Consider the following 25,766-nt stretch of genomic DNA (forward strand, 5'->3'; position numbering starts at 1 on the left):
ATTTTGCTTTTGAACCATGATTTGTAACTTACTTCCCAACATGGAAATGGACAGATTTCTGCAAGGGTGGCTTTATAAACATGTTCAGTTGTGTCTCTTCTATTTACTTATGCATCCTTGATTAAATTTGGGGGGATAAGAAAATTTTATAATTTCTTTAAATTCTGTAGAATACATTATATTACTGATGTTGAGACACCACATTTATCTCCAATTCATTTCTTCTCATATGTTTGTACATGATAAAAGACAACAGCTCTCCAGGGAGGTGAAAATTGTAGCTCAGATTTTTCTCATCTGTTTCTACACTATGTCAGTCATCATGATATTTAAATTTTATTTTTTTAATTGGTACTCCCTTTGAAGCTTTCACACAATAGTACATAAGTAAGATAAATAAATCTCTTAAGAAGTGTTAACCTAAAAATAAAAGGCTTTTCAAAATGAGAGGCAATAAGCACTTATTTGAGATCAAAGAGAATAGATATGTGGATACACTGACTGATCCAGCCAGAACCCAAATAGTGATCCGATTAGGAGACAAAGGCAAGGTGTGTTGATGCGCAAGAGAAGGAGTGATTCCATCAATAGAAGGAAAGCATTTCTGTTGGGGAAGAACATAGTGATGCTTATTTAGTTAAAAACCTGTTTTTATTGTTTTTTAGAGAGAGTTGGGGGGAGAGAGAGAGAGAGAGAAAGAGAGAGAGAAACATCGATGTGAGAGAGATCTGTTGCCTCCTGTACGCACCCTGACCGAGGATCAAACCTTCAGTCTGGGCCTGTGCCCTGACTGGGAACTGAACCAGCCACCTTTGCGTGCACAGGATGATGCTCAGCCAACTGAGCCACATGGGCCAGAGCGTAGTAATGTTTATTTTAAAGATTATTTTTAATTTTCAGTCTGGTAGCCATCAGTCCAGTAGTCACAATATCTGCTTTGTTGTTACCCTTGCAAACCATTCTTTGGGACACAGTGTTGCTTTAGGTCCAGTCCAGAGGTTGTTTTGCCCCATTTTAACATTCCAAAGGTGCAAGGCAGTTTCTCTGGGATGGTAGCTCCAGCTCCAGTTTAAAGTGGTTTTGTTTATGTGTTTGTTTTTTGTTTGTTGTTGTTGTTTTTACAGAAGTACCTTTTGGTTGTTGTTTTTCTTCAGAAGGCAATCTCAGAAAAGAAGACATGGCCTTTTAAAACTGTCTTCCTTTAATTTGGTCAGGGAGATACTAATTTGTTTTTAGGCATGTGCACATTTCAGAAAAATGTTGATAGAAATTTAAAGCTTTTTTCCTATCAATCATCTTATTACATATCCTCCCTTCATAAAACAATAGAGTAAGCTTCATTGATATTACTTAATCTCTGGTAGAAATGTCAGGAAGAATGATCTTGAATCACCTGAAGTCACAGCATTTTAAAAGTCTTCCAATACCTGACTATATCCAGTCTTTAAATTTCATCTCTCTCTCTCTCTCTCTCACACACACACACACACACACACACACACACACACACCTAAAAGTCTCTACGGCAAAGCTTAAATTTTGGATTTGACAATTCAGAAACACAAATTAATTTCCCAGGTTAAAATTTTATTTTAGCCAGCATTCATTTTGTGTAGAGCAATAGTTTGCAGCTGATAATGTTCTCAAAAATGTCGCACCATCAGATCGCTTCTCAAGTAAGAAAACCAGACAGAGAAAGCATGCTTCCTATCAGTCCACTGTTTAACATGCCAACCACTCAGCTTGTGTGTCATGTATTCCCGAGCCAACTGCTTCTGCCTTCAGCCTTATCTCCCATTACCCTAACCCCTTAACCCACCTGTCAGTCAGAATGTCTTCTGAAACTACTTCCCTCATGAAGACATTCCCCTTACCTGTAAAATAATTCCTCATTCCATCATCCACATCCTGTCGCTGGCTTGGCTCATACCAACTTTCTCTCCGAAGCCTTCCATTAACTACAAGGATTAGAATGACCCTCTCTTACCATGAGTTTATGTCTATACCATGCATTTTTCAGTTAGTTAAGCAGGATAGCCACCTTTTTTTTGGCCAGTGGCATTCTATACATGAATGGTTAAGCCTTTTATTATTATTGATCTGTTTTCTGTCTAATCCAACCTGAAGTTCACATAAAGCTGTAAATTCTGTAAGGAAGGATACACCTTACACTTCCTGGTAGATCTGTCTTTTGTACAGAGTTGGAATGAAAAGAATTTTTAAATTTGTCTTATGTACATGTGCTGAAGGGCTGAACTAAGATTTTTAAATTGGTAAAAATATTGGAACGTCTGCATCCTACCAAGTTGCATTATAAAATAAAAAGAAAGGGCGGCATGGACACGCCCATAGTCACGTGATGTTTCTGAGTGCGGTGTCATAAAGTGATGCTTTGCCTTTTTCTCTTGCTATTTTTGTCCTTGGAAACCAGGCTCACTGAGGTGTGACCGCAAACCTGCCAGACCCTGTCCTCCTCTGTGGCTCCAGGTTACCCTGGCCTCTGGTTCTTCTGCAGGGCACTGTGGTTTTTTTCCAGCACCAGATCAGTTACAGGTCAGAATAATGTTTGGGTCAAGAAGAACGTAATGCACTGAACACAGCTGCAGGGTGGATGAAAGCCTCGAGCCTGTGGAAGAAGGAATAAGCAGTTCTCTTTGCCATTTCTAAAGGAGTGTGCCAAAATGTGCTCTCCGCACAGTGCCTTTCCTAGGATTTTTGTTTCATTTTTTTTTTTTTAAATTAAAGGTTTGGATCAGATGCCAGAGCCACAAACCACAATTCCAATTTTAGCAAAGAAAATCAAGATTCAGGACATAAGTGTATATTCAGAAGAGGCGGGGTAGGATGGAAGGAGAATCCCATTCTCAATTAATTCCCCCACTTCTCTTCCTCCCACCACCCTACACCTGAAAGTGAGATTGCTTATTAAATTAGCACACTGTGTCTATGTGACTATATTTGTGAATCAGTTAAAGTAAAATTTAAAGAATATTGAAATAAAAATTTAAAAAAAAGAAAATCAACTGCAAATTTTCTCCTAGACTTGAGTAGATTTAACTCCCTTTAAAATGTCCTTTGCTTGTCTACCTCCCCACACCTCACAGTTGGCTTTATGAGGTATGGAAACTTCTCAATCTTTCAATTGCTATGGATTTCCTCTTTCTAATCTTTTGCCCTCCTAAGCAAGGTCTGTGTGTTTTCCTTTAACAACTTAGTAAGAAATAGTTTCCCTTTCTCCCTCATGGTCCCTCATTTCTGCCCACTCTTCCTCACTTCTCAAGAGTTCATGGCCCCATCCACAGGTAGAGGAGAGGGCAGTGCTTGCCACACTTCGCTGTGTGTGAGGAGAGGGCAGTGGTCCTAATCCGGTCCTTTTCAGTTGGGACTTGACTTTCACATTTTTTATAAAGTTGGCTTTTTATCATATTTGTTTTGTATACTCAGATAATTTGTTCAAAGCAAGCCTGTAATTAAGGCAAGAAGTAGCAATTCTTTCCCTAGTTCTCTTAATAAATAACCAGTGCAAGAAATGACCAAATCTCCCACAAACTCATTGAACAATCAGTGCCTGGGAACGTTCGGTGAATTTGTGGGAGATTCATTCATTTCTTACACTGGATAACAGAGTTGGAAATTTCCCTGTTCCTTTTAACTTATGGATTCATATATTAATCGTTTATGTATTGAGAGCCTAGTTTATGACAGGCACTGCTCTAGGCACCTGGGATATACTAGTGATTAAAGAGATGACAGTCACTGCCTTAATTTATACTCAATACTAGTATCGCTCTAGTTATTTATTCCATTTCTGTATTCCAAAGCAAAATTAAATAATTCTACTCTCTTTCTTCATGACAGCCTCACAAATATTGGGAAATGAACACATTTCACCTTCAGATTAAACATTCTCCGACACAATTTTACCAGGGCCCATTGTGTCAGTTGTTCTCTAATCTGTGCCCCCTCATTGTGCACTTTCAATGAGTCATTGTGACCTCGTGTGGTCTGAGTACACTGGGGTCTTCAACCAGAGCCTGGCCGAGTGGCACATGGACAGGCTGGGAAGTCAATCCAGGGGCATCAGTTCAATGATTGATGGGGATAATGGACAGCAAACTAATGCTGTCTCAGCAAACTAATGCAGCCTCAGCCCCAGGATCCTGCTTGCAGCCACCGAGGCACAGGCAGAGGGAGCCTTGGGGGCTTGGACACTGCTATTGATTCATTAAAAAAAAAGGAAAAATACATCAAGGTTCCATGTTCCCTGTGACAGCAGGCCTAGGAAGTCAGCATGCCCCCCCCCCCCCCCCCCCGCCCCATGCTGCATGGTTTCTGTACAATCCATCATCTAGGGCAGAGGGCGGGCACGTGGAGGCTATTTCTTGGCTTTGGCGGAGTTACGGGGTGGGGTGATGGGCCGGCCACCAGGATTCAGGCCACTGAACTGCCCATATTCCCCCTTGTTCTTGTCGGCGGGCTTGAGGATCTGGAAGGAGCACATGAGCATCTCGTCCACACTCATCATGGCGCCAGCAAACTAATTTGGCTATAAATTTATCTCAGCTCTTAGCAAGGAGCCTGGGACAAAGTACATGTTTAAGAAATGGTTGCTAAATAAGCAAGTTAAGTATTTGGCCTTTGAAAATATTTTTAAGCAGAACATGGGAAGAATTTTTCCTCCTGTTTTCCAATGTGAAATGCATTGTTGAGTTTTTGTGATTAAAGTGCCATTAAGGATTTTTGGGGGAAATTGTTATGATCTGCCATTCATTTTAAACCTTAACTAAAAGTGGAGAGGCACCACTTCCTGGTGAGAAAATATTCAGAAGGTTTTCAGTATACATATACCTGGTCACAACAGAACTCTGAATTAGAGACTTAATTTTACATCATTATTTATGGAACTTCCACATTGATACCCATGCATTTTTCATTTTTGCTGGCTTAAATGTTTCCCCCTGTCATTGAAAGTGCCCATGTCCACTGTGATGAATAGGTATCCCTGATGCCTCTCCTTCCTGCTCCTTCCCCTGCTGCTCTGGAGATTTCGGAGGAGGGGCACTGGTGAAGGAAAGAGTTTATGACTCTTGTTGCTTCCTAGTAGCATCTGGAAGACAAGTGTCTGAGACAGAAACTTCCCAGGGAGCAGTCCTCAGATATTTGCACCTTCTTTAAATGCAAGTAGCCTTAAAAAATTTGTCAGTACCACTTTCAACTATTTGCACAGCCAACTCTGTCCATTATGTGGAGGTCTCTTTGCAATTATTTTCTTAATTTCATCCACTATCTTGATGATTCTCTTATGATTCTCTTGGCATAATACCTCTAGGGAAAGGCTTCCTGACTCTAAAGCCAATGTATGCTAAAAAAATTGAAACTGCTTTTTTTTTTCATGCAAAGTTAGCAGTCTACTGCTCTACAATTTCTGTTACAAAAACTAATTAAAATACACATCTACCATAATTTTTTTCTTCATTCAATATGATATATCCTGATTACAATATAACTTTCACCAAAAGACCTTTGATACTGGATTTTACTTAAAGTAATTCACATTCACTTCAACAGATGCCCTTGATTCTTTAACATCATACTTTTTGACATGCTAATCCTCAATTTCAGATAATATAATAACAGCTGGAGATCAAGTTAACACAGCCTGTATCAGATTGACTAGCTGTGGTAATTCTACAAATGAGTCAACTAGTAGTTGTTTTTCAGATCCCTCACGTTTAGGGAATCCCATTTCAGTTCCTGAAAGGAGATGTGAATCACTTTGCAGCAATTTAACTGAGTGTTTTAAATTTAATATATAATACTACAAGCCTTCGACTTTTCCCTATATTCTGATTTTCTATTTGTTATATAATTTTTTAAGAGTGAGTTGAAATATCTAATTATAATCTTAGATTTTTCTATTTTTCCCTGAATTTCTATCAGTTTTTGCTTCATGTACTTGAAACTCTGTCAGTAGATATACAGTATCTACGATTGTTACGTATTCTTAATGAATTGAATCCTCTATCATTATGAAAGGATAAGATCCTCTGCCCAGAACTCTATTTTGTCCTTTATTAATGTTGATTGATTATTATTAGCATTATTTATTTCCTATTCTTTTACTTTTATTTTTAATAGTTCTACTAAGGTATAATTATTATGAAATATTCTTTACTTATTTAAAGTATACAATTTTATGCGTTTTGACACAGAAACCATTATCATACCCAAGATTATGAATATTTCCATCACTGCAGAATTTTTCTTAGGCTCCTTGGTACGTCTAACCTCCTGGCTTCTTCTTATCCATTCACCAATCTTCAAACAGTCACAGATATTGTTTTTGTATATATTTGTTTAGAATATTATACTCATGGAAACCCACAGTGGGTATTACTTTTATTCAACATAATTATTTTGAAATTAATCCAGTTTGTTGCATCTGTCAATAGTTCAGTCTCTCTCTCTCTTTGCCAAGTAGTATTCCATTGTATGGATATATACAGTTTAATCCATTCGTCTGTTGAATGAATATTTGGGTGTGGGCTATTATAAATAAAGCTGCTGTGAACATTCTTGTACATGGTTTGTATGAACGTATGATTTTATTTTCTTTTAGGTAAATATCTAGGAGTGAAATGGCTGGACAATGTTGATAGGTTTATGTTGAAAATTTTAAGAATTTGCAAACATTTTTCCAAAGTGGTTGGAGCATTTTTTCATTTCTCTCATTATTTTATTTGAGTTTATTTTATCCACATTCTTGCCAACAATTGGAATGGTATTCTTTGAATTTTCATCTGCTACTATGTGTATTTTTATCTCATTGTGGTTTTAATTTTTATTTCCCCAATGATTAGTGATTTTGAACATCTTTTCGTGAACTTCTTTTTCATCCATAAGTATTCTCTGATAAAGTGCTATACAGTTTCACCCAGTTGTTTTATTGTAATGTTTGTTTTCTTGTTATTGAGTTTTAAGTCTTTGTATATTAGTAGATACAAGCTTTTCATCAGATATAAAACATGAAAATATTTTTACCTAGTCTGTGACTTGTTTTTATAGTCTCTTATCAGTTTCTTTTGAAGATAAGTTTTGAATTTTTATGAGGTTCAATTTATCATTTTTTCCCCAATGGATCATGCTTTTGGTGTCATGTTTAAAGGCAGGACCAGGTATATAAAATCCAGGAGACCAGGGCAAAATGAAAATGATGGTTCTATTGTTGAAAAATTATTAAGAATTTCAGGATGGTGTCAGCAGAGCATTAAACTAAGTTTGGCCTTCCTAATAGCATATTATTATTAGCATTGTTTATTATTTCCTATTCTTAAACTAAGTACGGCCACACTTAGTTTAATGCTCTGCTGACACCATCCTAAAATTCTTAATAATTTTTCAACAATAGAACCATCATCTTGAGACCATATAGTATTCCATTTATTTATTCCTGCTATTATTTATATGACTAGGGGCCCAGTGCACGGACTCCTGCACCTTGAAAGGAACTGTGGGCTGCGAGGCTGTGGTGAGCACAGGGGCGGGTCTCGGCCTGTTGGGGTCCAGTCCCAACAGGTCCAGGGGTTCCCAAAGGTGTGGACGGAGTCGGCAAAGAATGAAGGAGACGGAGACAGCGTTCAGTTGATCAGCATAGCGAGGTTATGTAGCCAGGTTCTAGCCAGGATCTCCAGCCAGGTTCTCTTGCCAGGTTCTATCTTTTATTGTCTTGTTACATCTGTTTTTATACCAGTTGATTTTAATCCTGTCAATTTCTATTCCAAAGGTTAGGGCATTTCTTATCTCCATTCTAGGGAGTAAAGATTATGTAGCTTAAGGGTGATTGCTCATAGTTAAAGTGATTAACTACCCACCTGGCATTTAGTTAAGGGGTTTTATTCCCTCCCTAACTTCAGGGGAAAATCTCTACCTGGGGAAACAACCTTTCTCAGAGAGGTGACCTTGGTTAAAACACATAGTGCCAAGAAGGGGAGCAAACATATTAAGAACAGTATGCCATATACGCCAGGTCCCTTGAAACATATGCTGTGCAGATGTTTCTTCCCTGCAGCGACTGTGTCAAGCAGCAAGGATGGACCGGCTTAAGGCATCAGCCCATCCTCAGCGTCCCCACCTGGCCCCTTTCACCTTGGCCCCTGGTCCCGTCTGCCGGCAGCCCTGCTCCCACAGCTCCCACATGCTGACAGGGCTGGCCCCTTGCACCTGCTGATGGTGCAGAGCGATTAGGGCCGGTGCAAGCAGTGGGTGTGTGTTAGGCCAGTGCTGGCAGCAGGTGTGAGCGCCGGGTGGGACCATGGTGCGCGGGAGCGAAGAATTTTCAGTAACCACCAGAGGCTCGCCCCAGTGACAGCAACCTGCATCCCACCTTGGTCTGGCACCTCCATTCATGTGCTCCACCATCCCGCCGCAGCTGACACCCACAATGTTCCGCGCTCCGCCACTTGCTGTTGACGCCTGCCATGTTCTATGTGCACCCCCTGGTGATCAGCACACATCATAGCGGCCGGTTGTTCCGCCTTTTGGTCTATTTGCATATTAGCCTTTTATTATATTGGATTGTTGTCAGACATTTTACTTTTACATATTTTATGAACCCCACATTAGATGGTTATTATTTTTGTTTAAACAATCAATTACCTTTAATAAATACATGTACATATTAACCTGTGTATTTAGCACAAGTTTCTTTGGTTTCAATCCATATTTTTATCTGGTATCATTTTCTTAGTTCCTGGAGGACTTCCTTTAACATGTCTTGTAGTGAAGATCTTCTGGTGATAGACTCCCTCCATTTCTGTATGTCTTAAAACATCTTTATTTTACCTTTATTTTTTAATTTCATTTTTTTAGAATTTTAGGATATTATTTTTCTTTCAGTACATTGATGATGTTGGTTTATTGTATTCTTGCTTCAGTTGTTACATATAAGATATTTGCTGTCCTATCTTTGTTCTTCGGTATATACTGTGTTTTTCCCGTTTAAGGGAAAGAGAATATTGTCTCTTTATCACTGGTTTTGAGTACTTTCAAAATGATGTATCTTGGTGTAATTTTTCTTCATATTCCTTGTACATGGAGTTAACCGATTTGGATCTTTAGTTTTAACCAATTTGGAAAAATTTCAGCAATTAATTTTTCAAATATTTTTCTTTTCTTGCCCTCTTGATACTCTCTCTGGAGACTCCAATTAAATATTTATCTAGTCACTTGAAGTTATCCCACAACTCACTGAGGCCTCTGTTAAGTTTTAAAAATTCTCTCTTCCCCGTGGATTTTATTTGGGATCATTTTTATTACTGTCTTCAAGTTTACCACTTGCATTTTTCAATTTCTAATCAGCAATCAATCTCATCCAGTGTGTCTTTTCCATTTAACAAATTGTGGTTTTCATCTATAGAAGTTGATTTGGGTCCTTCTTTACATTTTCTATGTCTGTACTTAACTGCTTGAATGCATGGGATACAGTTACTATGATTGTGTGTATGTCCTTGTCTAATATTCTAATATCTGGGTCAGTTCTATGTCACTTTTGACTCATTAATTCTTCCCCTTGTTACAGGTCACATTTTCCTGCTTTATTTCATGTGTACCATCATATACTGGATTCAGAATATTTTGAACTTTACTTTGTTGGATGCTTGATACTTCTGCATTCCTATAAATATTATTGAGCTTATTCTGGGATTCAGTTAACTTGCTTGGAAGCAGTATATGTACTCTTTTTAGTTCTTCCTTCAGAATTTGTTAGGTGAGACTAAATCAGCGATTAGACTAAGGCTAATTTTCCCCACTACTGATGCAAGACCCTTATTTATACTTTGTATCCCATGAATTTATTCAGTCTTACTAGTGGGAAAAGGTGCTATTTCAGGTCACCTCTAAACTCTGATCCTCTCAGGTGGTTTTCCCCAGCCCGGAGTGGTTTCTTCACATAAAATTGCTGATCAGTACACAGCTGAATACGGTACTTGAGGGACTCTTCTGCACATCCTGGACGTTCTCTATCTCTACAGCTCTGTCTTCTCCAGTGCTCTGCACTCTGTCTACCTTGATCTCCTGGGACTCTCAATTTAAAGAACCCACTGGCGTTCCTTCCCTTTACCATATCCTGGAATCTCTGTCAAGGCTTTGAACTCAAGTAATAGTAGGACTTACTTATTTGTTTCTCATTTCTCAGAGACGGCTGTCCTTCATTTCCTAATATCAGATGTCCTGAAAAATTCAATTTGTCTAACTGTTTTATTATTTTATGTAAGAGGGCCCTCTGGTCTCTGTTACTCTATCTGTCAGAAGTAGAAGTCACTTAGGCTTTTAAAGAAAGTTTGCATAATTATTAAGCTCTCAGATTATGGGGCAAGATTCTTGTAACATTCACATTCTTTTCAGTTATACTTCCAGCATTGACATTTGTTCATGATGATAGTATGTGACTATAAAATATTAGCAAATGGCAATAATATTCCTCAAGCCATTCAGTTACATTTGATTAGCCTCACACGTTATGAAGAACATAGTGAGAAACATGATTAATATAATATGGAGTTATATTTTGTATTATGATTAATATAAAATGACTTTTGTGTTGAGCAGTAAGAAATGAAAGGATTGTGTATTCTTTATTTTTATTTTTCTAAATTAAATTTATTGGCGTGACATTGGCCAATATGATTATATAGGTTTCAAGTGTGCATTCTTATGATATATTATCTGTATATTGCATTGTATGCCCACCACCTAAAGTCAAATCATCTTTTGTCACACCATTGTGTGACCCCCTTTACTCTCTACTACCCCTCCCAAGTCTCCCTTCCCTCTGGTAACTGCCATATTGCTGTCTGTGTCTATGAGTTTTTATTTGTTTCATTGTTTGTTCATTTGTTGCTTTAAGTTTTATATTCCATATATATGAGTGAAATCATATGGCTTTTAACTTTTTCCGTCTGACTTATTTCGCTTAGCATGATATACTCAAGGTGCATGATCTTGTCCCAAATGTCAGTATTTCATATTTTCTTTTTTTTTTAATATATTTTTATTGATTTTTTACAGAGAGGAAGGGAGAGAGATAGAGAGCCAGAAACATCGATGAGAGAGAAACATCGATCAGCTGCCTCCTGCACATCTCCTACTGGGGATGTGCCCGCAACCCAGGTACATGCCCTTGACCGGAATCGAACCCGGGACCCTTCAGTCCACAGGCCGATGCTCTATCCACTGAGCCAAACCGGTTCTGGCAATTTCATATTTTCTTATGGCTGAGTAGTGTTCCATCATTTATATGTAGGATTATCTATTAAAATTAAATAATGTAATTGTGGTCACTTACATGGTAAAGTAAAAACTTTTTCTTCATCTTTGCTATTTGTTGCTCATGTGTGTGTGTGTGTGTGTGTGTGTTTCTTTCTTATGGCAAAGTATCACAATTTGTGTTTCAAGATGGTACAGTTTCCTTTCACAATCAGTTATTCCAAGAGAGGTCTGCAATAGTTATTGACATAGTGGTTTCCTTAGGAATAAAAAAAAGAATCCAATAATAAGCAATAGAAATGATTGTTACTAAACATTTAGAGACTTGCTGAATAAGCATGGACTATTGTGGTATTTAATATCTAGTTATATGTGTTTATTTGCAATAAAAACAGCATTAGGAACACACTAGGATGTATATATAGAGTTAAAAAATAATAGCATGCAGATAGCAATTACATGAAAGTATCTCATATTCCATTCTTTCTATGCTAATAGCATTTGAAAATTTAAGTAAAATGCTTAGCTATCTGCTTAGCAACCTAGGAAATATTATACTCGTTGTCAGCTGGCAGCATAGTCCTTGCTAATATTCAGGCTAATATAACAAAGAAGATATAAAATGTCTTCAAGATAATATTGTTTCTTTTTTAATATTTTGTGTCATTGACATGTTAACGAGGAATCTGCACATGAATAATGTGCTCATACTTCCACGTGCAGCAGATGCTATGCAGAGTGACACATCAGCACACTGAATGAGACAGAGCATAACGCCTCTCTGCACATGCACTTATGTGTTCTGGCAAGCAGCAAATAAAGTCATTCATAGATTAGGAATTCCTGGCACAGTGTATTATCAGGGAAGCATTCTCTAGATGTAATAATTATAATGAATTGACTTGGATCTCAAGTATTGTCACTAAAGAACGCATATTTTTCTTATTTAAATATTCACAAGAATTTTGTATATTACCTTTGCAATTATACAATTAACATTTATAATTTATTTTTTTAATATTTAAACTTTAGATGGAATAAATTAGTGGAATAAAGCCCACAATGGTTTATGATATAATTATTCACCTTTGTAAGTGATGAATCAATAAGGTAGAAAATAGATCCAACATTTTTTGGCCATTTTATTGTCCATTTCTGGATTATGTTGGGACTCTAGTAGCTCTGAAGTATCTTTAGTGTGGAATGTTGTAATTAGAGAACCTTGCTGGAAAATATTATTCAAAAGAGGTGCTTTTCTAACTGAACTCCAAAGATTTGCTTACTTCTGGAGCTTGTATATCCTGAATATGTATCCATAAAACTAGCGAGAGTGAACCACTGCGCTAGGAACCCCAAAATGCTGTTCTGAGGTCTGCGTGCTCCTTGGAACTTATGTCAAATATTACACAGGATCCTGACTGCCTGCCTTCCTTTTAGTGATCTTCTCAAACATTTTCCCCGAGAAGAGGCTTTACTCACTTTTGTTTTCTTCATATACTTTATATAAAGGCATTTTTTTTTTGGCCAAAATAGAAAAAATGTTTAAAAGTATTGGTGTTTCCATTTCATAACCCACATTTATCTTTATTTTAAGCATGCTCAGCTTCTTCAATTCTTAAATAAGATATTAAAATACATTTTGCCCTGATTGCCTTTCATGGCTTATATATAGACTCTTTTAAAAACTCAAAGCAAATGAATTTAGTTCAATAAGTATTTCTTGAGCATCTGCTGTGTGCAAAGCATAGTGATAGGCTATTTTGAATAATATAATATGCTGCAGACTACCAACGGTCTTATAATGTATTTGAAAGGAAGGAAGATGTGTAAACCCAATAATTTAACACATGATTACTTGGCATAAAGCCAATTCACAGGTTTTATGGATTCTCCCAAATCTTTCCCAAATAGACAGCAAGCTATTTGAGGGCAAATCTGTTTTTGTTTTGTTTTGTTTAATGCAAGATTTATCCTTAGGGCCTACAGGCATAGGATTCTGGTTGACAAAGGTGGCAATTAAAATTTAACAGACATGACAATGCATTGAATTAAGGTGGTAGGTTTTGAAATGTCTGAACCAACTTTCCTAGCTATATGGGGCTCTCAAGGTAGCATGGGGTCAGTCCCTAGAAGAAACTAGATGCCATCCTGAGGAGTTAAAAGAAATAGCAAATTTCCACATACTTCCGGTTTTATTTATCATTATTCTTAGTGCTCCCACCCACCCTTTCCCCTCAGCCCTCTGGAAGAGTTCCTGGGCCTGGCTTATTTTTATGATTGAATTATATGATAATTTATGGCTCTAAGTAAATTGCTCACAATACTATTTTCTGCTACTTAGGAGTGCCAAATCTAATTAGATCTACCACAAAATGTATATTTCAAAAGTTGTTTTCTACCCTGTAAAAAACATTGATTTTCCATGGGTAACAGAGAAGTGATATTCAAGAACCTACACTGATAACCAATTAGTACCAAAATTTATATGTAAATAAACATTGTACATATTTATATATTCGGTATGTAAAAATGTTTGTATGTTATACATTTTTCAATTTAAATAATTATTGAAACGTATACATCAGTCTAGGGGTTATTCTGATTTCTCCTTTGTCAGTCTTGCATGTTAGATGGAAACAGTTTGTGACAGTGATTGATTTACATGCAGCCACTTCTGAGAGAGTGATTGTTTTAATTAAAATGTTGGGTATTTTCCCCCTATATCTGAAGGCAGTTGGATTGATTTGCTTTTCTTCAGTTCTGAGTGTTGAGGCTAATATAGTATGAAACATCTTTTTTTTTCTTGGTGTACATGGACATTAGCTTTCATTATTTCTATTTTAACTAATATCAGAGAGCATGGAATGGCGTGTCACACAAGAAGTATCCTCAAAATACTTGAGGCACAGCAAATGGAAAAAAAGAGGAGAAAATTAAATTAAGACAACCTAAGCTTTCTTATTTTCTTAAGCAGAGTGGATATGTTGAATGCATAAGTGTTTTTGGAAAAGAATAAAGAACTCTAACAATTTAATTAATTGAAAATATTTTGTAGTTTTACATGGCTAACTCAAATAAGGTTGTGGAACTTCAGATATAGAAGTTTGGAATATATCAGTATATTGAATACAAAATCCTTTTCTGGTAGGTCTTATATTTAACATTTATTAGAAGAATGCCACCAAACCTTCTTATCCCATTATTTAAATAAAAAGTGAGCATGTACCTCAATAAAAGTTTGTTCACACATGTAATATTTTTACTGTTTTATAATATGTCAAGACATAATATTCATTGAGGGTGATGTTCCATTTTTAGGATAGTAGATGTATTTTAGATTGTCTTCTTAACATTTCATACTCTTTTGATTGAGTTCCTGTTAGATCTGACTAGATAATCATTGCTTTGTTATTTACCTTGTGTACTTGTTTCTCCCTCTCTCTCTCTCTCTCTCTCTCTCTCTCTCTCTCTCTCCCTCTCTCCCTCTCTCTCCTCTTAATCTATCACATTTTTCACCCAAAACATTCATTTTCGAAAACCCATATGGTTGTTGATTTTTCCTAAACACAATTAAGGAACTCTAAATACCAATCCAGTAGTTCAGGCTGAATGCCAATATAGTCTCACGTGATAACTTTCAAAGAAAATTGTTGAAAGGCCAGCAGTAGTTATGGGGAGGTGAACAAATATTGCTACTAACATTATGCTTGGCACTACAATGCTCAAATATGTCATTTCACTTTCCTATCTCTATTGTCTAGTTTATGCAGGGCTAAATCCACAGTTCTCCATAGTGCTACTAACTAGGGAGGTTTGCTGCCATTTGCTGAAAGGTAGAGTCTGGGCTCCCATATTATCTTGCTGTTGGTGTAACTGCCACAATTCCACTCCTATTTTACTTGGTTATTTTAATAGTACTTTGATTTTCCTTTTGGGAGCCACTCTTCTCTGATACTTAGCCTATAAAATTTAGGGGGATGGTGCCAGGGGGACCCATGCCTGGCTAAGGAGCACATTCAAACAAAATGATTCTTACCTCATCATACCTGCAGCTTATCTACCCGTGGACTTACTGATAGTGTAATTTTATAAATTCCATTTGTTAATAATCAAAGAATTGTGTGTATTTGTTCTTAACCATATAATCCATGCAGCAGATATATACAAAGATATCATATTAGCTATATTATTGGTGTTAGCTTTTGCTTTCCCCCCCCAGCATCACCTTTAATCCATACTATCTCTGTTTTTAAGTGTTTTCCGTAAATTATAATAACTTTAGTTAAGTTAAATAATACAAGTTATACGTTTATTCAGTCAGGAACACATAAACTTCAGCATATTGCAAAGCACTCATTAGCAACAGGACTGAGAGCCAGGGTTACTATGTCAGCCCCTCAGAATTAGGGCGTGACCCAAACTGCCTCAAGCACTCCAAGGACCCAGTGTGACATGTGACCCTGAAAACTTCAATGTCAATTCATGTTAAAGGTTAGCAAAGCTAACATGTTTTATTTTTGGAGATAATAAATGCACAGGAAGTTCTAGTCCTGGGTCTTCACACAAGCGAGGGGTTGCTGTTGTTTTGGAGACGTGTGCTATCATTGCAACTGCCCAGTCTGGTTCCTGTCCGCTGACATTTGTGTGAGATTTTCTTAGTCCCTTTTTTTTCAACTTTTCTAGAGTCAGGAAATAATACATGGAAGTGAGCTGTCCAGCACATATTAGACTGAAGTTAAGTGCAAAAATGAAGTGCTATATCCTTCTATACACAGTAGATTTAGAAGTTTTGTAATATGTTTGCTTTGCCTGACGGCACATAACTAATGTAGCTGTTTTCTCAGTAAAATAGTTTTTTTTGTTTTGTTTATTTTTTGCTATGTTTATTTGGTTGCATACTTTTTACCTTGGGGGAAAGTTTTCTTTTCTTTTTATTTTAATTATTTGAAAGAACGCCCTTCAAGTATAAACAGTCACATTGCATAATAGTCAATTTTATAAGTAATAAAGTATCATAGTGAAGGTTTCATGGATTGTGACCATGCACAAAAAGAAACTAATAAATTTAATTTTTGAAAATTCAGGGCAACCAGTTAATGTACACTGTATTTACATTTAGGTTATTTGCATATATGCGTGCAATATTATTTGCAAGTATGTATGGAGTTATATTTTTACTCATTTCTTGGCAAAAGGCATTAATAAATTTTGCGAAATATATTTTTATTGATTTTTAGAGAGAAAGGAAGGAAGAGGGAGAGAGAGATAGAAACATCAATGATGAGAGAGAAACATCACTGATTGGCTGCCTCCTTCACGTCCCACACTGGTGATCAAGCCTGTAACCCGGGCATGTGCCCGACTGGGAATTGAACTGGCGACCTCTTGGTTCACAGGTCAACACTCAACTGCGGAGCTACACCAGTCAGGAGGCATTGATACTTTTTTATTAAAATTTCTGTATTTTCATTATAAATGTATCATGCCATTATTATAAGAAATTTTGCAAATAGTAAACTGTTGAAAAGTAAATGTTTGAGTAACTATCAAAATACCGTTACATTTAACATTTTTGTGTTTTCTCTCCCATGTATTTTTATTTATGGGTAGTAATTTTTAATCATGTTCATGTTATATATATGTATATTATCACACAAAACTTTTTAACACTGAAAATTTAATTTAAAATAAGAAGTCTGGGAAGTACAATTGTGAACATTTTTTATTGATTAATTGATTTTAGAGCATCTGAGAAAGGAAGAAAGAAACATTAATTTGTTACTCCACTTATTTATGCATTCATTGGTTGTTTCTTATATGAGCCCTGACCAGAGATAGAACCCGCGACCTTGGCATATCATGATGTTGCTCTAACTATCTGAGCTACCAGGCCAAGACAAATCGTGAACATTTTTAAGGCTTTTTTTTTTTTTATCACCATCTTGCTTTTTATGTTGTTCCAATTTTTACTTGTACCAGCAATATATGAAATTACAAATTACCTCATCAGAATTCATGTAGAAAATATATATTGCATCGCTCCTATTTATCTAGATCCTGAAGATGTAATGGTGAGCAATATCATACATTTCAATTTTCTTCTTGAAACTTGCAGTCCAATTTGGAGACAGACATGCATCATATAATTGCAAAAATAAATGTGGAATTAAAACCATGAATTCTAACGCAAAATATTAGCATCTGTTTAATCTCAGTGGTGGGTATATGGATGTTGGTTTCATTGTTTTCTATATCTTGTAATGTATTAAAAACATTTCAACATGAAATAATTTTGTTCATTAGATTTCAGGTATAAGTGAAATCATATGGTACTTGTCTTTCTCTGACTGGCTTCATTCATTTAGCATAACGTTCTCCAGGTCCATTCATGCTGTCACAAAGGGTGAAATTTTCTTGCTTTTATGACTAAATAGAATCCCATTATGTAATACCACAGATTTTTTATCCACTCATCTACTGATGGACAAATCTTGGCTATTGTAAATAATGCTACAGTGAACATAGGGGTGAATATATTCTTTGAATTAGGGTTTCGGGTTTCTTCAAATAAATTTCCAGAAGTGGAATTACTGGGTCACAAGTCAGTACCATTTTTTATTTTTTGAGGTAACTCCACACTGCTTTCCACAATGGCTGCACCAGTCTGCATTCTCAGTGCACAAGGGTTCCCTTTTCTCTACATCCTCACCAACACTTGTTTGTTGATTTATTGATGATAGTCATTCTGACAGCTGAGATATCTCACTGTGGTCTTAATTTGTATTTCTATGATGATTAGTGACATTGAGCATCTTTTCATATGTTTATTGCCCATCTGTTTGTCCTCTTTGGAGAAATTTCTATTCAGATATTTTGCCCATTTTTTACTTGAATTGTTTGGCGGGGGGGGTTTGTGTTGATTTTTAGAAGAAGTTCTTTATACATTTTGGACATTAACCCCTTATCCAGATGTATTATTGGCCAATATGTTCTCCCATTCAGTGGGCTCTCTTTTTTATTTTTTTTTGGTGGTTTCCTTTGCTGTGCAAAATCTCTTTAGTTTGATGTAGTCCCATTTATTTATTTTTTCTTTTGTTTCCCTTGCCCAAGGAGACATATCAGCACTACTAAGTAAAATAAAGACAGACTCATAGATAGAGAGCAGGCAGACATCTCTGATGGGGTGGGGAGGTTGTTGTGGGGTGAGATTAAGCAAAAAAAAAAAAAAATGAGAGAGAGAGAGAGAGAGAGAGCGAACTCATGGAAACTGTGTGATTGGAGGATTGGGAGGGGGTTGGGGGAGATAGAGGAGGGCATAGAAGGGATAAATGGTGATGGAAAATTTTTAATTTAAGTAAAAAATAAAATAAAATAAAATAAAATAAAATAAAATAAAAGAGATAAGAGGAGTAGGAAACTTGGGTTACACAATATATTTGTTTAAAAATTTGGGTCATACTGAACATCCAGTGTTTGCCCGGCATTTTCAAATAACTTGAATGTTTTTCTATGTCATACCAAAAAAAAAAGTTTTGCTCATATAAAAGAAAAATAATTTTGATGCTTAAAATATAAGTTACACCCATGAAATATGCTGCCATAAAAGCATTCAAGGAGGAATCTGACTTTGTCTGAGGTGTTAGGAAAGTGCTCTAGAGGAAGTGCTGATGGAGCTGATCTTGGCAAGGAGGAAAAGGAGTTAACTATGCAAGGATGTGTGTGTGCATGTGGGTGTATGCGCACAGATGTTCAAGGGGCAGCTTTATGCTGGTGGGCGTATTTGAGACAGGTAAGGCTGAAGGAACAGGATGAATGTGGGAGATAACGGAATGTTTGCAGGCAGTCCACAGTGACCCAGGTTGGGCTACAAACAGGGCACTGCGTGGGAGCAGTAGAAAACAAGGCCAGGCAGATAAGACAGGCCCCATGGCTGCAGGGTGTTTGAGTAATTGAGCCGCCAGCAAAAAGTTGCTGTGTATTTCAGCATCTGATGGATTATAACAGGCACAGTACAAACAGAAAGACCACCTAGGAGAGGCCCTGAGGGGCTTAGCTGCTGCTACCTGTGAAAATGGAAAAAGAATGAAGGAGCTCGGGAAGACAGTATCTGTAGGTATTAGACAACTTATTGGGGGAAAAAAAAGCAAGCATTGCCCAGCTTGCATGGCTTGGTGGTTGAGCCTAGACCTATGAACCAGGAGGTCAGGCATGCAGGAGGCAGCCAATCAATGATTCCCTCTCATCATTGATGCTTCTCTCTCTCTCTCCCTCTCCCTTCCTCTCTGAAATCAATAAAAATATATATTTTTAAAGTCAAGCATGGAGTTGATCTTTAGGGGGCAGATACTGTTAATATAAGTAGTCATGTCAGGGGTAGAAATACCTTTTGGATGGAGTTGGTGAAGGTGATACTGGAGGAGGTTTAGACTTACAGTATTATATTGCATGGGTAGAGAGATTTATTGGAAATGCAGCCAGTGGCAATGTGGGTTGGATTGTAGAATAGATGTTCAAGAACTTTGATTCCTTCTAACTTCATGTCATTGCTTTATATCACAGATTTGGCTGCAGGTTTGCAGGATTTGGGTTTAGATACAAATGTGGTTGATCTTTAAACACCTCGGTTCAGAAAACAAACCAGATTGGTTTCCGTTTTATTTTCGGTTTTTAAGATGGTTCAATTTGAGTCTTCATTTTATAGAAGCCACATAGGGTAGGAGGGAAGTGGGCAGGAACATGTTAAAACCCAGCTTTGCACTCGTTAGTTATGAGATCTTCATCAAGTACTTACTAGCCCCGTGTCTCCACTTCCTCTTCGTCAAAAAGGGTTTCTATTAAATAACTTGTGGTGAGGAAGCAATGTGTTAGTCCTGTGATGTACTTGGAACAGTGCCTGGCACCTGAGAAGAACACAATGTTGTTATGGTTTCTAAAAAGAAAATACCAGATAATGTGAAACTAGATAAATAGAACTCAATTTGATTTTGTTTCCTTGGAGTTAAATGAGAACTCAACACCACAATTCCATGTTTCACTCACACTTCCTTATCAGAAATGAAGTGAGGTCAAGCAGGGCTCTCTAAGCACCATGTCCTCCGGGTTCATCCATGTTGTCACAAATGGCATGATTTCCTTCTTTTTAAAGCGCAATAATATTTCATTGTGATATTTCCATGTTCTTTATTTACTTACTGGTTGATGGTCACAAGCTGTTTCCATATCTTGCATACTGTGAATGATGATGCAATCCCTGAGAGGGGGATGCAGATATCTCTTTGAGATCCTGATTTCATTTCCTTCAGATACGTACCCTGAAGTGGAATTGCTAGATCATATGGTAGTTCAGTTTTTAATTTTGGGGGGGAACCTTTTTTCCCCAGCGGCTGCACCAATTTACATTTCCACCAGCAGTGCATGAAGGTTCCCTTTTCTCTACATTCCCATCAATACTTGTTATCTCTTTTATTTTCTGATAATAGAAAAATCATAAAAGTAGGGCTCTCTTCGTGCAAGTGTGAGGGCGCTTGTGCCTTCGCACTGCCTTGGCTGACCTAGTTAATTCAAGTTCAGAAGATTTAGTAGCTAAAATATGCGATTATTTAAAATAAGTGATTCAGAACATAAACATTTTAGAGAAAAAATGCCAATCTCTAAAATTCTTTGTTTTCATAGCAACTAAGAATTTGCCTCCCCTCCGCTGCCTTTTTACTTTTGTTCTCTTCTTTTCTGTGCTGCTATTGTCAGTGATGAGCAAAAATCTGCTGCAGCAAACCTAAGAAAAGAAGTCCTCAATACTTAGAAGGCTGATTGCCCAGTCAAGTCCTACTGAGCGATGGGCAGACTAAGGTGCAAGAGTCGTTTTTTCCCCACTAATGCATATCTTAGAGTGATGTGATTTTTAAAGTGATATACTACAGAAGAAGGCACCTACATAGCACGATCTAATAATCACTTAGATGTTTCTTTTTAAAATCCTAGCCTTCTGAAAACATTTACATTCTAATACGTTTAATCACACTGATGTGGTGCTGTGGTGTTCATACATTATGTTTCAGGTTTTCTATAATATTATGCTAACTTTGAAGAAAATCTGTGTACCATGGAGTCATTTTTCAAGTTATTAGTTTTATCAGATGTACATTTAAACAGATATTGGCATTTTTAATTTCTTGAGGACTAAACAAAAGGCTAAGAATATTCTACTTTTGAACATCTTTTTCTGTTTTTGTTTTTGTATGTGTGTGTACTGTGTTCACCTTTTTACAAATCCACATTTTTTTCTTTTTTTTTAAAAAAAACCAACTATACTATAGCAAGGGATATTTTTTTATTTTTATTGAATTTAGTGGGATGACATTGGTTAATAAAATTACATAGGTTTCAGGTGCACTATTTTATATCATCTGTGTGTCCACCACTCCAGTGGGAGGAGACTTGAGTTGGAATGGCGACCACAATTTTTCTATTGATTACAAGGTGCTAGGCTTCATTGTTCTGTGACATCCTATTGTTTTGATAGCATGATCAGATTTGCATGTCCCTTTCAGCAATTGTGGAGATGGTGAGGGTTGTGATATACCACATGAAATCTAGTTCTGATATGGGCATGGCTTTTGAAAAGCCACCTGCCAATATTTATTTTCAAAGATACAACTGGCTCTTTGTGAAGCACTGGATCACTAGAGTGGTCCTGTTTTCATTGAATCATTAAATGAGAAGTGTGTTCCTATATAAGTTCCATTTTTATTTTAATAAACTTCCATTGTCCTCTACCTCAAGACCTTTGGCCAAGAACCATAATCCATATTGATAGTTTTACTCTCCTTCTTAGTTCTAAATGAGTAGGGTTATCTATTAAATTTGTCTGATTTATCTAGATTGTGGCCAGAGCTGACCTCACAGCATAGGCTTGTTGTTTGGTCTCACCCTGAGTTCAGAAGCCAGTTTTCTCATTTTCCTCTGGATCATGCATAAGAAGCAAAGATCCCTCCATGCAAGTTAGAGTGACCCTTTAGACACCAAGCAACATTCCCCATATTGGGGCTTTTTCTAATAATGTGCATTAAAATGTTTGTATATTTTTGTTGTTGTTTTAATTTTTTAATTATTTGTTGATTTGAGAGAAAGACAGGAAGGGAGAGAGAGAGAGAGAGAGAGAGAGAGAGAGAGAGAGAGAGAGAGAGGAGACTGATTTGTTGTTCTTCTAATTTTTGTATCCTCTGGTTGACTCTTGTGTGTCTTGACCAGGGATTGAATAGGAAACCTTGATTTATGGTTAAGATGCTCTAACCAACTGAACTACCTGGCCAGGGCCAGTATGATTTCTTTTTTAAAATACAGGTTTTTCACACTTGGGGATTACTTGTTAAATTAAGTTTTAAAATCCACTCATAGGGCTTTAACATGGTTTGTTTGAGTCAGAACTTTATAAAACTCTTGTATTGACATCCTGAATGATATTAGCTTAAACTATTAAATTAATTATTTTAGGACTCATCTAACAGCTAAACTAATAGATTAAGTAGTTTAATCATTTTAACTAATCATTTAAATGCACGCATATTAATTTTATAAAATGACCCATTTTCTGCCGCTGACAAATGCAGCTTACAACAATGTTCTCTTTACCTTCTATGCTTAGTATACGCCAGGTTTCACAAATACAAAGAAATCTGGGACTCACAAAATATAAGATGCTACTTCTCTAAAATGCCCTCTTATTTCTTAAAAATAAAGAAAAAAAAACAAACAAAAAGAAATTCTATTGTGATACATTGTGAGGCTTATGATAACTGTGTTTGCCTTTCAGATCCCCAGCTCAAGGGTATAGTGACCAGGTTATATTGCAGGCAAGGCTACTACTTGCAAATGCACCCCGATGGAGCTCTCGATGGAACCAAGGATGACAGCACTAATTCTAGTAAGTGACAACTTCAGACCACCAGTTATGTTAACACAGTTGGTAGAAGACACGCTGCTGACTTTTTAAATAATACACTTGCAATTATTTGGTTATGTTGGCTCATTTTTACAATGTTACAACGAGAATAACATTTACAATTTTACTTGGACCACATGGATGAAAATATTAATAGAGCAATGAAAGAAACCTGCTACTTTAAGATAACCCTGTTAATATTTTAAGTATTTTTCAAACAATTGTCATAACTCACATATTATTATTACTTTTAACCTCATTGTCACAAAAGTCAAATAAGTACCCTAGAGCTTTCAAATAGAAGTTGGTTACATGTTTACTTTGGAAGTGTTATTTATATCAGGACTGTAGCTTTTTAATGGTAATTCTGGAAACTCAAGGGATACAAATTGGTTTAAATAATAAAAATTTAATTTTTAAACATTTGCATTCAACAAGAAAGGATCTCTTTATAGAGAGGACTTGAAGGCTGTGTGCCTCTAAATACATTGTATACGATGTTTGACTATTATATAGAATTGGGTCTGTGATAAGATTTTTTAGTAAAAAGCCACACACTTCCTATCATATTAATGTCTGTCTTCATTTTACTATTTTTTATATATAATTTTTCTTTGTATTTGTATTCTAGTATCTCTCCTTATTCATTTTTTTGTGTGTTTCTTTCCCATTTTCTATTTACCTGGGCATCTCATTCCTTTTAATTTAGCACATCAGTTCTAAAATAGACACACTTTGTACTGCTCAGGAAAATTAGTGAAAAGCAAAACCTTATTTTATTAAAAATATTTAACCATGTATTACCAGTGGGTCAGGAATGGATCTGAATCTTTTCATCCATTTATCATTTATCCTTTTTTTAGTTACTATTAGTGCTCACCCAAGGATATTTTTCCCATTGATTTTTTTTTTTTTTTTTTTTAGAGATAGTGGGAGAGAGGGAGGGAGTGGGGGAGAGAGAAACATCAGTGTGAAACAGACATTGATTAGTTGCCTCCCACATGCACTCAGACCTGGGCCAGGGATTGGACCTGCAATCCAGGTACATGCCCTTGACCTGGACCCTTCAGTGCAGGGGCCAACGCTGTAACCACTGAGATTTCTGGCCAAGGCTCATTTATTCTTTATTGAACTTCATTCCAATGCCAAGAAGGAAGGATTTGAATGCATGTAAGCCAATTATAGGCATTTTTTATTTTAAATTCTAGTAATCAAAGTTTCACTAATACTGATTCTGATAGCACCTAATAATATGAAATAGAATATTTTTGCAATTGATATTACTATGTGAAATATCAGTATTTTTTAAACTTGGATATTACTTCATTTTTCTTTTAACTTTAAAATTCTTTTTGATTTATCTACACTTTACTCTTTTTCAATTTCTAACAGTTTTCCTTTTATGTATCTATTATATTATCCTTTTATATTTTTTAACTTTTCCCTATTATATTTGCTCATTGGTTTATTTTTTTATTTCCTTTTTTGATTTAAGAAAAGAGAAGGTAAATTAATTCAGACAGAAGAAAGAGGAGGCATTTTTATTAAAAGACCATTGTCGTTGTTTACTTGGCATTTTTATAATTAGGTTGAATGTTTTAAAATTATCGGTACTTGACCATCTTTGTCCTGTAAAAGATGTCAATTTCTCCTGGTTCAAGTTCACACATACATCTGCTCTTTTTTTTAAATCTTTAACTCCTTGCCAATTATTTCAAAAAAGGTGTTCCCCTTTTCTTACGTCTCACAGTTATGGGGGTCATGAACTTTTGATATTAATAAGTTCTAATGACTTCAATGTTCTCTGATTTCCTTTGACCAGAGTCTAGTAGAGCAAAGGAACTAGTTTTCCTAACTCTGATCACTACGAGAGCTGACTCGCTGATTTATCAGAATAGAGGCTGTTGTCATCTATTACGACAAAAGTGTTTTTTTAAAGGAAATAAAATATAGCTGTAGAAGATGCTGCATAATTGGAATTCTTAGAAAAATAATTTCCTTCAAATGAATGTTTTATGATTTTTTCCTACCTTCTTCTTTGGTTTTTATAATACCAAATGAATTGGTTCCTTTTAGTGATCAGAATCAATATCAGATTCAGAATGGTCAAGTAGACTTCGTTTAAAAGCATAATCCTTCAGAATTGAAGAAGTAGCACAATATTTTCTAAATTGTAAAGTGTAGATGTAGACATTGTATACATCCACGCATAATTATGTCTGGTTATCTGAATAATATCACACACTAAACTGGAAAGCTCACATACTAAAAGATACGTGACTTTCTGTTCTCTAAACATATGGGGCTTCTTTCCTCCTATTGTGTAACTGCATTAGAAGGAACAGAATCTCTTGGTAACTCTTGAGATCACCTCTTATCCCCTTAAATGCTGCAGATGAACAGTTTTGGGCATGAAGCAGGGACAGAAGCCCCTGTGTAAAAGCAAACCAGAACTAAATCACATTGCCCACACTCAAGGGAGTGAAATTCTTAATATATATATATATATATATATATATATATATATATATATATATTACTGATTTTTTACAGAGAGGAAGGG

At 36.2% G+C, this 25,766-nt stretch overlaps 1 protein-coding gene across 3 annotated transcripts in view; it reads left to right on the plus strand.

Moving 5' to 3' along the window:
• The window catches only part of FGF14 (fibroblast growth factor 14), a 552,631-nt gene that overhangs the window by 406,711 nt on the left and 120,154 nt on the right, over positions 1–25,766 (plus strand). For all 3 annotated transcript variants that reach the window (XM_070408635.1, XM_070408637.1, XM_070408636.1), the window contains exon 2: positions 23,075–23,185. In XM_070408635.1, coding sequence (XP_070264736.1) covers positions 23,075–23,185 — 111 coding nt within the window. The remainder of the gene's footprint in view (positions 1–23,074; positions 23,186–25,766) is intronic.

Source organism: Myotis yumanensis, unplaced genomic scaffold, assembly GCF_028538775.1.
Source record: "Myotis yumanensis isolate MYYU_CA2020_CCGP unplaced genomic scaffold, mMyoYum1.0.hap1 SCAF_3, whole genome shotgun sequence".
NCBI lineage: Eukaryota > Metazoa > Chordata > Mammalia > Chiroptera > Vespertilionidae > Myotis > Myotis yumanensis.